At 42.8% G+C, this 14,441-nt stretch overlaps 1 protein-coding gene across 6 annotated transcripts in view; it reads left to right on the forward strand.

Annotated features, from left to right (window-relative positions):
* Positions 1-13,925, forward strand: part of RASGEF1C (RasGEF domain family member 1C) — a 109,225-nt gene extending 95,300 nt beyond the window's left edge. For all 6 annotated transcript variants that reach the window (XM_074960369.1, XM_074960364.1, XM_074960366.1 and 3 more), the window contains 4 exons: positions 5,753-5,848; positions 9,291-9,414; positions 11,391-11,463; positions 11,922-13,925. In XM_074960369.1, coding sequence (XP_074816470.1) covers positions 5,753-5,848; positions 9,291-9,414; positions 11,391-11,463; positions 11,922-11,946 — 318 coding nt within the window. In that variant the 3' untranslated portion in view covers positions 11,947-13,925. The remainder of the gene's footprint in view (positions 1-5,752; positions 5,849-9,290; positions 9,415-11,390; positions 11,464-11,921) is intronic.
* The last annotated feature ends 516 nt before the right edge of the window (positions 13,926-14,441 follow it).

The raw sequence follows: 14,441 nt of genomic DNA on the forward strand, positions 1-14,441 counted from the left end.
TCCTAGATAAATAGGTCCAGGCATCAGGGCAGAAGGAGGTTTTGAGGAGGGTTTAAAAAGGAAAGGTTCATGAATTTTGGTGGGCAGTTTGTCCGATGAATAGTGGATGGCATGGGAGAAAGCAGAGAGGAGCCTGAGGGACAAGTGGACAAGAGAGTGGCATCACTGGGAGAGAGAAGATGGGGAGTTGACAGTTTGATATGTTAGTAGGTCTGATAGACAATGTGGGGCTCACTGGTGAAGGGTCTTAAAGGCAAAGCAACAGAGATTGATGCACTGGAGGAGAAGCCAGTGGAGGGATTCAAAGAGAAGAGCGATGTCTGCTCTGACCACGTCACCTGGGGTTGGACAGGATGAGCTGAGTCCATATACAAGCCAATCATCAATAATCCTCTTTTCTCCTTTTTATTGTCACCGATTCCTACGTTATCCACTGCATCTTATTTGCCTTCTTTATACAAATGGTCTCATTGCCTTGTTCAGGATGTGGCCCTACCTAGACACCTTTGCATTGGATTAGTTGTCTAAAAAAACATTCATTCTGGGAATGGTTGAACAAATAATAAAATCCCTACAATCTGGACTTCAACTTACGTGATCTGCTGAGTTTGGGATTTAGTTTATAGCCTTATTCTTTGCTGAATGTTAAGTGTTGAATGAAAGGTTGACACTAAATCAGAGGGTAGATTTTCAGAGCTGAGCATTTGAGATGAATAACTTAGAACCTTAATTGAATGCCTGATTTGCCTTGCAGATACTCGGGATGTCTAAGCAGGCACATGGGCTGCTCACATTCGAGTGCACACTTGATGTGCCATGCATTCCAAAAGAGAGCTAGCAAAAAGCAGAAATGGGCCACAGAGACCGTGACGTGGGGCAGCAGCTGCTATTGACAGGCCTGGCTGCTAATTTTTTTCTGTTTCAGCTTTGCAAATGTGAGGCAAAATCCTATCCTTGCAAACCTGCCATGTGGAAACAGCAATAGCAGCTGAGCAGAAGGTCCAGGGCACATTCAGACCATATCTCATGTTAGCCAGTCGTCCAGCTAGCTTGCTAGGGAACGGTAGATAGGAACACTGCCCAGCTACGGTATGAGTGTGGCTTCTTCCTGCACCCTCGTAATACAGAGGCACAAGTTTTCAAGACGAGGCAGGATCTGGGCTGTGCTTACTGTTTTTCCAGATCATTGTGCTCTCCGTGTGGTGTGTGCCAAAGATAAATAAAACCACTGTGAAAAGGATAGTGACCAACTGCCTGCTGGGGTAGGCTACCATGGATTCTGCCTTGTTTGGAGTGGTTTCCAATTTTCTGGCATTTCGGCTTGTTCCTGCTTTGCAATCAGTGCACGGGATGGCTCTCTAGTGTCTCCCTCTGACAATACCTAGGTGTATGGAATATCTTTGGCTGTTCTGTCTGTTTTAGGTATGTCTCTGGCCCCCAGAACCAGAGTATCTGAGCACCTCACAGCCTTTAATGTATTTCTCCTCACAACACCCCAGGGAGGCAGGGCAATGCTATTATCCTCATTTTAAGGTGGGGAATGGAGGCACACAAAGACTAAGTGATTTGCCCAAGGTCGCACTGGAAGCTTGTGGTGGGGTCAAGAACTGAACGTGCAGCTCCCCAAACACCATCGGTGCCATGCTTTTCTTTTTTTAAGCACTGTATTTTTCTTCTCTTGTCTCCTCCATGTGTGTCAGAAGCTAAGACCGTCTCAGTTGGCTGAGCTTTCTGCTTCTTGGCAGCTAGACAGAAGTGAAGCTAGAGGACCCAATGGCCTCCTTGGAGTGAGATGGGATGCAGCTTGGCCACGGTTGGGGGGAGGCACTCTACTGCCCAGGGCATGGACGCTGCCCAGCCTCCAGCCCAGCTAACTAGGGCCCTTTGGTGCTAGCACCATCTGGCATGGTGACATCGCCCCTTACCTTGCTTTCAGGGAGTTCTAGTGTCAGCATTCTGCCTGGCTCTCGTATGTGTGTAGCGAGGGAAAGGTGCTTCCTGCACCCTGTTGCTTCCATCCTCTCAGCGCACTCATGGAGGCTCAACCTGGAAGTTAGCCCAGAGTCTTGTTACATTGACCGAGCTATCTTCTCCCTGCATAAATTATTTTTATTTAGAGTATTTTGTATTTGCTTAGGAATGAGTAGGCTTTAAATAAAAGTATGCTAATGCAGCCCTTCAAGCTGTGACATGATACAGTGGCTAATTTCAGAGTTAATAGAAATAAGCCCCCCACAGGGCAGAGTGACAGATCACGTGACAATAAAGGGTTTGTATTCTGGGCAGAGTTCAAAGGAGCATGTTTGTGGGAAATTAACTCTGCTTTCATGTATGCAGTCAGCTGACCTGTGTCATCCCCACAGTTAAGTCATTCCACAGGGAATCACCATTTTGCGTTAATGATGTTTGTCTAAATTGCTTTGAAATGTTGGACTCTGTACAGCGTAAGGCTGTGTACATTGTTGCTATCTGATACCATGGGGAAGTGCTTGTCTGATTTCCTTAACTTGGTTCCTTCTGAAGGAAGCGATTGTGTCTCTCTCTCTCTCTGTGGGCGTGTGGCTGGATTGGAAGGGTTGGGGGGAATCAAAAGGGAATGAAATGTGAATTTCTGGCTGTAGCCCAAGTTCTGTGCTAGTTAAGTGGCTGGCTAATAGCCCGCCTTACAAATATAACTCTCTAGTGTATTTGCTTTCACTACAGAGATTCTGAAACTAAAACACACAGAGTGATATACTCTTATTGGGGACATTTATTGGGGTTTTTTGGTCTTTGAGCAACCATTAAAATCCTATGTGAAGAGAACTAGTGATCTCAGTCACTTCCAGATGGTGATCTAAGTGACTCACTTCAATTTCTAGCGGACACGTTTCCATATCACAAAAAGACTGCCACAACTGTCATTAAGTGGTAGCCTGAGCAGCCTTGCCCTAGACTGAATAAGTCTCTTTCCATCAGGGCTGCTCCCTGTAGGGAAGTCTTCAGGTTCATTGGCCAGTCATGGGACCAGTCCTAAAAGCACCTAAAAGTGGTTGGCACTTCATAGGATCAGGCCCAATGTGTTGGAGTTTTCAGTGCTCCCTTTCTCGTACTGTATCCATTCTATGAATCGATATAGTACTGGAGTCTCCAGGGAAACCAGTCTGGCCTTCCTTTGGGAGCACTACATTTACATTCAAGAAATCCTCAATAACCTTCACAGAAAGAAACTCACAGGAAGGCATCCCTTCAGCAGCTCACTCGATGCAATACCTCAGTTAGACCAGAAAGTGGTTTCTGTTTTTATAACAAGAGCAGCATTCTGGTTTTGGGAGTCCTTGCTTACATTTCCTTTTTAGTATCTATCAAGTGCTTGCACTCCCTATTGGTGCATTGTGAAGGCTGTAGACTGGAAAATCACTGGTGACATTCTACCTTAGTTCCACTTCAGATACCACTTCAGCTGCTGTTCAGCATGAGACTGAATAACCTTTACTACTTAACTAAATGGTTCCTTCATTGTCATCAATTCCCATAGCCTTGCATTTCCTGAAAGCTATTGTACTTTCACTTAAGAGATAGTTCAGCTCATTTACTAAGTGGCCAGTAGATCCACTTGGATATTGAAACCCACATGGCGTGTTCTTATGTCCATTCACAGTGATCGAGCCCATACTCAGCTACTTAAATTGCAGATGTGTCAGCTACAAAGACATGCTCACTAGTTTAGTATTGACTCACTGGACCAAGCCCTCTGAGTGGCCTTTCCCTAGTATGGTCTGCCCGCACAACAAGAGTGAAGACACAAACTTGATCTCTGGTTCTGGTGTCCTTGCTGTAAAGATGCTTGGTCACTAGCTGGTCTGCCCCATAGCTCTCAGCATTTGGGTTTGGCCCTTGTGTCATGAGAGCTCCTTATCCCACCTTGAGATAGGCCCACTGCAGTCTATAACCATACCAGGATGCTCAAAGCTTCATACCAGGACCCTATTCCTAGATCCAACTTTAGAATTTGTAATGCCAGATTCTTCTCTAACCTAACTCCATTGCGTTCAGAAGATTTACACTAAAGGAGGAATTAGGCCCCTTCTATACAAAATAAAGCTAGATGATAGTGCATCATATTGGTTAGAGGGAAGGCTTTGGATCTGAGTGTGTCTTCCAGTTTGCCCCAGATGATCCCCAGTGCTTGTTTTGAGTACTCAGAGGCCTCTTTGATTAGGTCTTTCTGATTACTACTGACATTTCTTGGTGTACCAAGCGTTTAATTTCAGTATTCCAAAGGATAGCCCTTACTGAGCCTTCGCAGGAGTGTCTCTGACTTTTCATCTTCATTTCCACCAAACCAGAAATAAAGTAAACACCTTTCTTTCTCCAGATCTCTTCACTGCCTCCTTTTTCCGCATGGCCTTGATAAAATTGGTGCCAGACTGGTCCTTTTGCCTTTTAGTCTATAGCTTTTCATACCAGCATCTTGGGATGAATTAGTGTTGCACCCAGGGTCCATGACGTTTTGTGATGCTGGCAGATTATGGACTCAACCAGTGGCTCTGAACCTTTCCAGACTACTGTGCCCCTTTCAGGAGTCTGATTTTTCTTGTGTACACCCAAGTTTCAACTCACCTGAAAACTACTTATTACAAATTCAGACATAAAAATACAAATGTGTCACAGCACAGTATTCTGAAAAATTGCTTGCTTTCTCATTTTTACCACAGAATATAAATATTGTACTTACATTTCAGTGTATAGTATATAGAGCAGTATAAACAAGTCATTGTTGGTATGAAAATTTAGTTTGTACTGACTTCACTAGTGCTTTTTATGTAGCCTGTTGTAAAACTAGGCAAATATCTAGATGAGTTGATGTACCCTCTGGAGGACCTCTGGGTAGCCCCAGGGGTACATGTACCCCTGGTTGAGAACCCCTGGTCAAAACACTACTTTTCTCCACTCAGGAGAAGTAAAGTGGAAGCCGTAATTTTGCTGGTTGTGGATCACATCCTCAGCCAGTGTAAATCCACATTACTCCATTGTAAGTCAATGGAGTAATACTGATCTAGGCCGTCTGAAGACCTGGCCTTTTGTCATTAGTGGCAAAGCATTTTACCAAAGGTTCAGTGTCAATCACTCTGTTTCATCTGAGTCATTAGAACTTCTGCTATTCAGATTAGAGTTTTGGCCCCTTTTGGGTTTATCTACACAAGAACGTGGCACTCTTACTCTGAAATAAGAGTGTCCGTACATGGAATTATTCAGGAGAATAAATCCATGTAGAGATGCACCCTGAGTCACAAGATTTCATTATTCCATGCTTGTTTATTTTGGTGTGATTGTTAGCATTCACCTAACTGTGTCTGTAGCAAGGGTTCTCCATCCTCATTGTATTCTTTGGATCCTGGCTATCTTTAAATTGTTGTTGGTGAATCCAATGGCTTATAAAACAACTCTGTAGACAAAAGAGTCATATCTTTGCTCAGGAAAGTGATGCCACTGAAATATGAAGAAGGAATTGGAGCGCAGTTGTAATTATTGCTTCATTTTTTGCCCATTGTGCTCACAGAATGTTCATTTCAATGGTGCAGCCATCCCCCAGATAGTTGAAAATACCTTTGTGCCCTCCTTCCCTGGTGCTTGTCTGTCATTGTATTGCTTTATAATAGAACAGTACATTGGGAAGTTAATCTTTTTTTTTTCCTTCTGACTGAACTTTTCTTTCCTGTAGTGAAAATACGGAGCCACAAAGATAATCGTTGTGTCATTCCCTTCACAGATTGTGATCCCTTTCTTCAGCCTGTTGATCAAAGACATTTACTTTTTGAATGAAGGATGTGCTAATCGCCTTCCGAATGGGCACGTCAACTTTGAAGTAAGATCTGCAAATGTCTTTATCTATTCCATCCTGATAGTACTATCTGAGACCATTTGCACACGTTTCAGTGCAATCCGACAAAGACTAGATCCTACAAAAGGAATGACCTTGTGTGATCCTCCTTGAAGGGCAAACCAATCCCAGGATTTCCTTAAAAAGAATTCATATATAGAGAGAAAAACATTCCATTCAGAGATCCAAAAAAGCAAGGAGTTTCTAATGCCGAATGAGTGGCAGATCCTAACTTGAGTCCTGTGGGTTAGCTGGCATAAATACAGTTTCAGCAGCATCAATGATTATACAAACAGTCTGGAAGGAAAGGGGAATTTTTCAAAGACAAAGGAGAAATATATTTACCATGTATCCATAGATAAGCAAGTCAGTGTACAGTGCCTGATACTTTTGTGTACAAGGACAGTAGCGTTTTCTCATTTTGTAGGTTAAGAAAATAGGGAGGTTTGCCAAAGCAGGCTTTTTAACAGGGTGGCTTGCCCATTTAAGAGAGAGAGGCCAGGGGCCAGACGCCATTAGTTATGAAGTAGGTACACCTGGGCAGGGATCAATGGGTGTTTAAGAAGAGAAAACCAGAGGAAGCTGGGGCCAAGAGTGCACAAGACCTGCTGTGAGCAGGAATCTCCCGCAGGACACCCTGGACCAGGGGGCAGGGTTTGGACTCAGAAGCCAGAGCTGGAGGGCTGAAGAAGGCTGAGAGCCAGGAAGAACAGACTCCAAGGGTGTAAGAAGGAGAAGACTCCAGCCAGGTAGGGCCTGGGAGTCGCCTGCCAAAGCAGGAGAGGCTCCTGATTCAGGTTGCCAACCCTCTAGGATTGTCCTGGAGTCTTCAGGAATTAAAGATGAATCCTTAATTAAAGATTATATCATGTGATAAAACCTCCAAGAATACATCCAACCAAAATCGGCAACCCTACCCCTGGTAGGAAGGCCTGGGAGTCGGAAGAGAAATTTTATGTGTACCTCCAGCCTGCCTCTTGCATAATAAAAAGGCCTACCCTTACACGCCAATGAGCTGCAGTAGTCAGGGGAGGAAGAGTCTCTCTCTTTCGCTTGTTGGCACACATGTATACTCAGCCCTCCCCCCCCCCCCCGACGATGACCACGCAGGCACGCATGCCCCGCCCCACCCCCGTCTCTGAGGCTGCTCCAGGCATGCTGGAACTGACGTGCTGCCCGGGCTATCGGGGAAGAGACGCGTGTCCCCCGGCAGATTTTTTTTTTTTTTTTTTCATTTTTCTGCACGGGGGGGCACAGAAAAATGCGGGTCATATGAATTCTGCGCCCCCCACACCAGTGCAGAAAATCCCCCCAGGAGTAAACTTGTGTGTGTGTGTGTGAACTTTTGTTGGACTTTAACTTGGGATTTGAAGTTTTATTCTGAGATTATTTTATGTTAATAAACCCAGACCCAAGGAGGGGTGGCTTTGCCACAAAAAGCCTGTGTGGAGTGTATTTAAGGAGCCCTCTGAAGAGGGGGAAACTGAGGCAGGGCCTACAACGCAACCTCAGGCCGCAAGGGGGTGCTTGGGAGGTGGCATACCCTGTCAACCAATTGCAAACATTATGTAAATATAAGAATACAACTATATAAGGCCTCATCTGTACAGTCACCATGTTCATCAGGGAAATCACACACATTTGGCCTGGGAATTAAAACTCATGATCTTCTGCTTGGAAGCCTTTACTGATTACACAAAAGGAGAATTTGCATTAACCACCATTGTACACAGTAGAGAGACGTGTCCTCGCCGTAGGCCAGACACTAGATGGTAATAGTCACAAATAGTTAACTTGAGAGACAGGGTGAGGTAATAAGGAACTCCCAGCATCACAGCTAAATAGAAGGTAGACCAGATTGTTCAGCATAAGTAGTTAGCACATATTGTAAGGGACCATTTAAGCTAGAATAGCCCATAACTCCTCTACAGTCATAAAACAAGAGGAGGGGGTTAGTTGTAGTGAGCCATAAATTCTACTCTGAAACCTGTCATAAATCCAGTGTCTCTGGACAGTCCATTTTTACTGTAACACTGAGTTCCTTTCCCAGACTTGGAGAAGCGCTCTGTTTGGCTTGACAGCTTGTATTTCCCACCAACAGAAGTTGGTCCAGTAAAAGATATTACCTCACCCACCTTGTCTCTCTATGTCATGGGACCAACACAGCTACAACTAGACTGCATATAAATAATTGAGTAATTCTGAGTCCATACACTAGAGGGTGGTGTTGCACTAATGTGACAGGATGCTGAATGCAATGTACATGCATTCCACTTTTTAATATCAAGTTATGCATCACCCCTGCTGTATTCTTTAACTTCTGTGAAAATGCAGAGACGAAGCAGCTTCTGTACAATTGCCCTTGTATAAATAAGAAGAAAATTTGCTCCATCAGCTCTCAGGTGCTTTCTGAATCTCATCTGAAAACATCTTTTCTCTTTTGCTTGCTACTCTGTTTCTGCCTCCCTTAGAGGCATTGTGGCAGAAGGCTTTCACCACACAGTGAGCCAAGCCTGTTGCTTGTGCGTGGTGCTTAAGGTGTTGTAAGTTAGATGACCTTTTACAGTCAGGCTCTACCTTCACTACAAGCTAGTGATGTGATCCCCTGCTCGCAAACACATACAGTAGCTTGTGAGAGCTAGCACAAGTATAAAGAGTAGCGTAGCCGTGGAAGCATGGCTAAGCTGTGCTGAGTACATACCCACCGTTTTCAGAAGTGTTTGTACTTGGCACAGCTAGGCCATGCCACTCCTGCCACTGCCCATGCCTTCGCAGCTACGCTAGTTCTCATCGAGCATCTGCAAGGAGGTGAATGCAAGCAGGGGAATTACGCTCCTAGCTTGCAAGGTAGATGCAGCTTAACTCAGAACACCATAGGCATCCTTGTGCCTTGGTAGAACAAGTGTAAGGATTGGAAAGGGTGCCTGTGCTAGTCTGGGAGGTCTAATTTACATCAGTTTACACACGCCATTTTTGATCTAATGCATTTGTCGTTTCTATCATATATTGCATGAAGCCTTATATGATATATTCCTGTAAAGCATTTTGTACAAAGCAGTATTCTAAATTTCTGAGATGTAATGAACTTGGGACTCATCCCAGAATGGCACTGAGTTTTATGCCATCCATTCTGGAGCAAACCCTATGTATGGAAACCGTAAATTGCTTATTTCTACTTGAGAGTAGAGCAGGATTTCATGTGAAGATGGAATATAGGATACCCCAGCCCTGTTTCTTCCCCTTTCAGCACAGTATGGAAACCAAGGAGAAGTCTTATTCAGAAAATGCTCCCTTCTGAATTTCATGGGGTTCCTTTGCAAATGCATATCCGTGCAGTTTGCATTAGGAAATCTGCAGCCTCTGCCCAGATGTGATCCTTTCGGCAATATGATGATCTTGTGCTAAATGGACTTTATAATATTTGCAGAAATTCCTGGAACTGGCTAAACAAGTGGGCGAGTTTATAACATGGAAGCAAGTGGAATGCCCATTTGAACAAGACCATAGCATCATCCACTACTTGCATACAGCTCCCATCTTTACTGAAGATGGTAAGAAATCCATATATATTTTTAACCATTCAAAATAATATAAATGTGACTGTCTCTCCATCACCACTGATAAAACCCTTATCCGTGCTCTGGTGATCTCTCACTTTGACCACTACAAGCTGCTCCTTTCTAGCCTCTTAACTTGCTCCTCACCACTCTGTCCAGCGTGCTACTGTGAAAATGACCTTCTGGCCCATTAAGTCATTGTTGTACCACTTTTCCACCACGTTTCCGCCTGTAGTAAGTCACCGGGATGGTACTGCTTCTCAACCAAGGAATGAGGCTGAGCAGTCACATCAGGAACTATCATGAATGTCAATCATCCTCTAGCCAAAAGCACTTCTGGGACTGAGGTCAGGGCTACCTTTCCCTACCGTCAACAATTTCAGCTCTCCAATCAGAAGATCTCCAGAGCCCCAGGCTGTGGGAGTCCAACTCACGTCCCTTGCTCCAATGAGGAAATGCTTTATTTTGTTTTTAAGTATTTTAAGACAAATCTTCCATAGTAATTACTTTAAAATATGATCAAATTCCTTTTCCGAAATTAGTCCCTGTCCCATCTCTCTTCCCCGTCTCCTCTCTTACCCTCTCCATTTTGGAATCTAGGTTGTCACACTGCTTCATTTCATATGGAATTATTTCATTCTCATCATGTCAGACATATCAAGTGACAGCAGCTACATTCCCATAAGCTAGGCTGCATTTGGGTTTATTTTTCCTTTTGATTCTATGGGCAGTTTTCTACAGCCATCCAAGTTAATCACACCAGACAGTTGTTACTTCATAGGCCACATCAGAAGTCAAAATACAGCTAGGAAAATTATGCTCCAATCCCATGAGGAATGACTGCCAAAAAGGAATAATTAAAGTGATTAAAGCAATATGTATGGCAAGGAGAGGGAATGGGGGCTTCAGGTGGTGCTTAGGGTACTATGTGTCAGTGGTTGTAGATCTCTCAAAAGGGCTGTTTTCAGGCTGCATGGTGACCTCAACTCCCTAATTGTTTGCAGACCCTCTCCCCCACATAAAGGGTCATATTTATGCCGGCTTCATGAGATGCCCTCAGTAGAAGCCAGGCTACAGCTGGCCTCCCTGACTGCCAAAGGTAAAGTGTGGAGCAGAAAGACCAGCCACGAATAAAAGAGAGACAGCACTGACCGGTCAAGTAAAACAAATAAGCTCTCCGTGCCACAATACAGAGTAATAGTGGGCTAACTCTTGAATATTAAAACATTCATTGAATTATATCACAGAATAAAAGACAAAGGTGACTGTGGCATTACAGAATAAAGCATAACTAAGCAGTGGAATGCAAGTGTCCATGAATACAAATTATGACCTACTTATAAAAGTCCATAAAGCAAGCTAGATGATAACGCACTACCAGCTCACACAGATCTTTAATGCATACCCTTATTTTTGCACTATAAAACGCATCCTGTAGTTTAGGGATCTTCAAAAAATGTCTGTAAACGTAGACCAGTTTATACGATTATATATGTCATGAGGCTGTCATTTCTGCATTGCGTTTTCTCGCTCTGGCTGCTGTACGTTCATTCTTACCTAGTGTGCTATTGGTTTAACATGCCTTGTCTCTTAAGGAATCTGAAGAGGTTGCAGATGAAAATGGGGGAGGAATTAAATTCAGTGTTAAATTATGTGAATTTAATTTAATGTAGGAGACTGGGGTCTTGTCTCTTCAGCTGTCAGTCCTTTGATTTTTTTTTACTTTTTGATAAAGCATTGGGGCTTTTTCAAAGGTGCAAATGGGATTTTGGCACCCAGGGCTTTCAGTGAGAGTTAGGCACTTAACCGCCCTTGATTTTTAAAAACATTCTGCTTATTGTGTGATACAGTAGTGACAATAGATGAGGAAGATAACGTGTACCAGCAAAACTCACAGTGAATGACTGTAGTTTGAGGAAGCAAAGGGATTTGGGGTTCCTGATGATATTTGAATAACAATTTTTTATTAGGTTTGTATCTGGCTTCCTATGAAAGTGAAAGCCCGGAGAACCAGATTGAAAAAGAGAGATGGAAATCCTTGAGGTAGGAGTTCATTTTATAAAACCATAATTACAATACATGCACTACATTGATAGTCAAGAATTAAACTTGACTGAAGTTTGAAAATTTCTTAATAGGATTGGCATCAAATATGTGTCTTGTTGATTGTGCTGAAGGTGTTCTCAGCTTAAGGCCCTAGTCTGCAAAGCTGTAACTGGACTGATAAAATAATAGTCCTAATATAAATTATACATTGTAAATAAAAAGGGCCCAGGTCTTATTTAGACTTCTCTGGCTGTGTAAAGGTGCCTGGGACACTGCCAGAGTGTCATTTATATCCACCTTAAGGCTCCTTCATACTGCTGGACCAGTGTAAACAGGCTTTAGTGTAAATGAAAATAAAGCCTCACAGATAATTCTGAATGAGCCAAAACCAAAAAGCACTAATTATGCATGCTTCTTTGTTTCATCTTCATTATTGTAATGTTTCATATTTGCAGGTCTACTATTTTAGGAAAGACTTGAAGACTCAGATTATTGCAGTATGACAAGAAAAAAAATCAGCAAAAATATTTTGCACTATTGATTCCAAAGATGCCTATTTGGGATTTAGTTTTTATTTTTCTTCCTTTTTATTTTTGGACTGCTTAATGTGATGAACTGGATTCATCCATTGAAATTAACAGAATTGACTTACCATATGCACAGTTTTGCTTTTCTAATTACTCAAGAGAGGAAGGACAACAGATAGTTTTGGGATGGCCACAAATTATGTCAGTATCACTGTAACCTTGTCTCAGAAGGAAACAGAACAAGAGCAAGGAGAGTCATGGTGCTGCAACAGAGAATGGTCGTCACTGGAAAACTAAAGACGCAGTGTGCAGATTTCAGAAGCAGGTGCTTCAAACAGCAGCGCCCTAAATCCTTTCTGAGTATAGTAAAATCAAATTTTGTCAAATGCAACAGCAATCTGGTTAATTGCTAAGGAAGGAAAGAAGGATTTTATTTTACATCAGCAGCCTCCTGCCTTGTTGAACAATGCACTGACTTCAGCGGAGATAAGCTGCCCATGGATAAAAACTCACGTAAACCACATCTGCATGATGCATCTCCACTTCCTTTCCCTGGAGACGTTTGCTTTTCGGAGCGGGGACCACATCTGCCTTTGTGTTCGCAGAAACCAAGGTGCTACTGTAATATAAACATGAAATGACTGCAAATGAATTGGGCTTAGACCAGGTGCAAACCAGAACTCTAAAACTAGAGCAAAGCAAACTAGAGGACTTCACCTGTTTCACTTCCATGAGCAGTCCCACGGTACTGTTTGTGAGCATAAGGACATAAAGATAGGCAGGGGTCAGGTTCGAAAAAAGAACCACACAAAAGCATAACGGAAATAAAAAATGTCACGTGCTACTGAACTCCTCCTCCTTTAATTACAGGCGCAGTGTTGGCATTTTAGCTGTCCCAGTCTGTTTTTCTGACCAGCATAACGCGTTCAGTTCTACATTGAAGTCAATGGTAACTTTCCCCCAGTAAAGAGCAAAGAATCATGTGCATAACTTATCAGAACTGCTGTTGGGTTTAAAAAAACAAACAAGGCTCATGAGAAACTTGGCTGGGTCTGTGTATGGCTTTAGCCAGAAAGGTTATAGCCATCACTTCCCACTGCTGTCTTCGCTATAATAACCTGTACCTAAGTATGTTGCAAGGTCCTCCCTCGTTGGCCTCCCCTTGAAGGCACTCAGAAGCTTCATCTGGTATAGGGTGCAACTGCCTGTTTGAATTGTTATCCATAGGGTATATATTGCCCTTATTCCCATAATGCTACATTGGCTCCTGGGGTGCAATTCAGGGCGTTGATTTTGATCAATTAAAGGTCTGTAGGATATTGGTCATGGCCACCTGAGAGACCACCACTCTCTTGTGCTTTGTCATGAGGTTTGACGTCGGCTGGGCTACTTTTCTAATAGTTCCTGGATCTAAATAGTAGGGCTAGAGGCAGGGCATTCTCAGTGGTGGGACCATGGTTCTCCCTTTCCTTTTTGTCTGTCAGAGATTGAGTTTGCTGTAGAGTTCCTCTGTTTACTCAAGCTTTTGCCCAAAGCGGCTAATTGCAGGGTGGATGCAGAACCATTTCAGCCTGGGAACCAGTGTTATTTGGATGCTGTTAATAGGTTTTTTGTATGTGAGTGTAAAAATAGTCAATAAGCGTATTTCACAAATCAAAATTTAGAAATGACAGCTACTGAAATGGAACCATTTCCAAAATGATGACATTAGAAACCTGTTAAATTCCAACCAAATCCAGGGCAGTATTCATAGACATATTCATAACAATTCTAAGGCTTATGTGTACTCTCTGAGTGGTCATTTTCCTTACTGTATATATCTTTATAGCAGGCATATTATGACTTCATTGTGCTAATGGTCTCCTTTTATTGTCTGGAGCTGCAGCATCGCTCGATCTGCTTTTTAAAGTGGAAATTTTATTCATACTTTAACAATCAGAAGGAGGCTAGGATAGCTGAGATTCTATTCCTCCAAAGATATGAACTAAAAATATTATTTTTCTAATAATAATAATTAATAATACTTAGCACTTCTACGACACATTTCAAGAACTTAAAGAACTTTCCAAAACCTATTGAATTAAGTCTCAGGAGATCCTTGTGGGTATCAATAGTTGGGTCAAAACTTTCAAACCTGGTGATTAAAATTAGGCACCTAAGGGCCAGATCTACAAAGGTATTTAGGCACCTAAAGATGCAATTGATGGCTAGTGGTATATTCTAAAGAACCAAGCTGCCTAAATCCCATTTAAATTAATTGGAGTTAGGTGCCAAGGGGCTTTTGAAAATCCCATTTGATGCTTAATTGTATCTTTAGGCATCTAAATACCTTTAAAAATCTGGCCCTTAAATCCACATGGAGGCACCTGTTTATAAATGATCTGTTTTGCACAGATGCTGAGCGTCCAGAGTTCCCACTGACTTGAGTGAACATTGAGGAGAAGCCGT

Source organism: Natator depressus, chromosome 8 (genome assembly GCF_965152275.1).
Source record: "Natator depressus isolate rNatDep1 chromosome 8, rNatDep2.hap1, whole genome shotgun sequence".
NCBI lineage: Eukaryota > Metazoa > Chordata > Testudines > Cheloniidae > Natator > Natator depressus.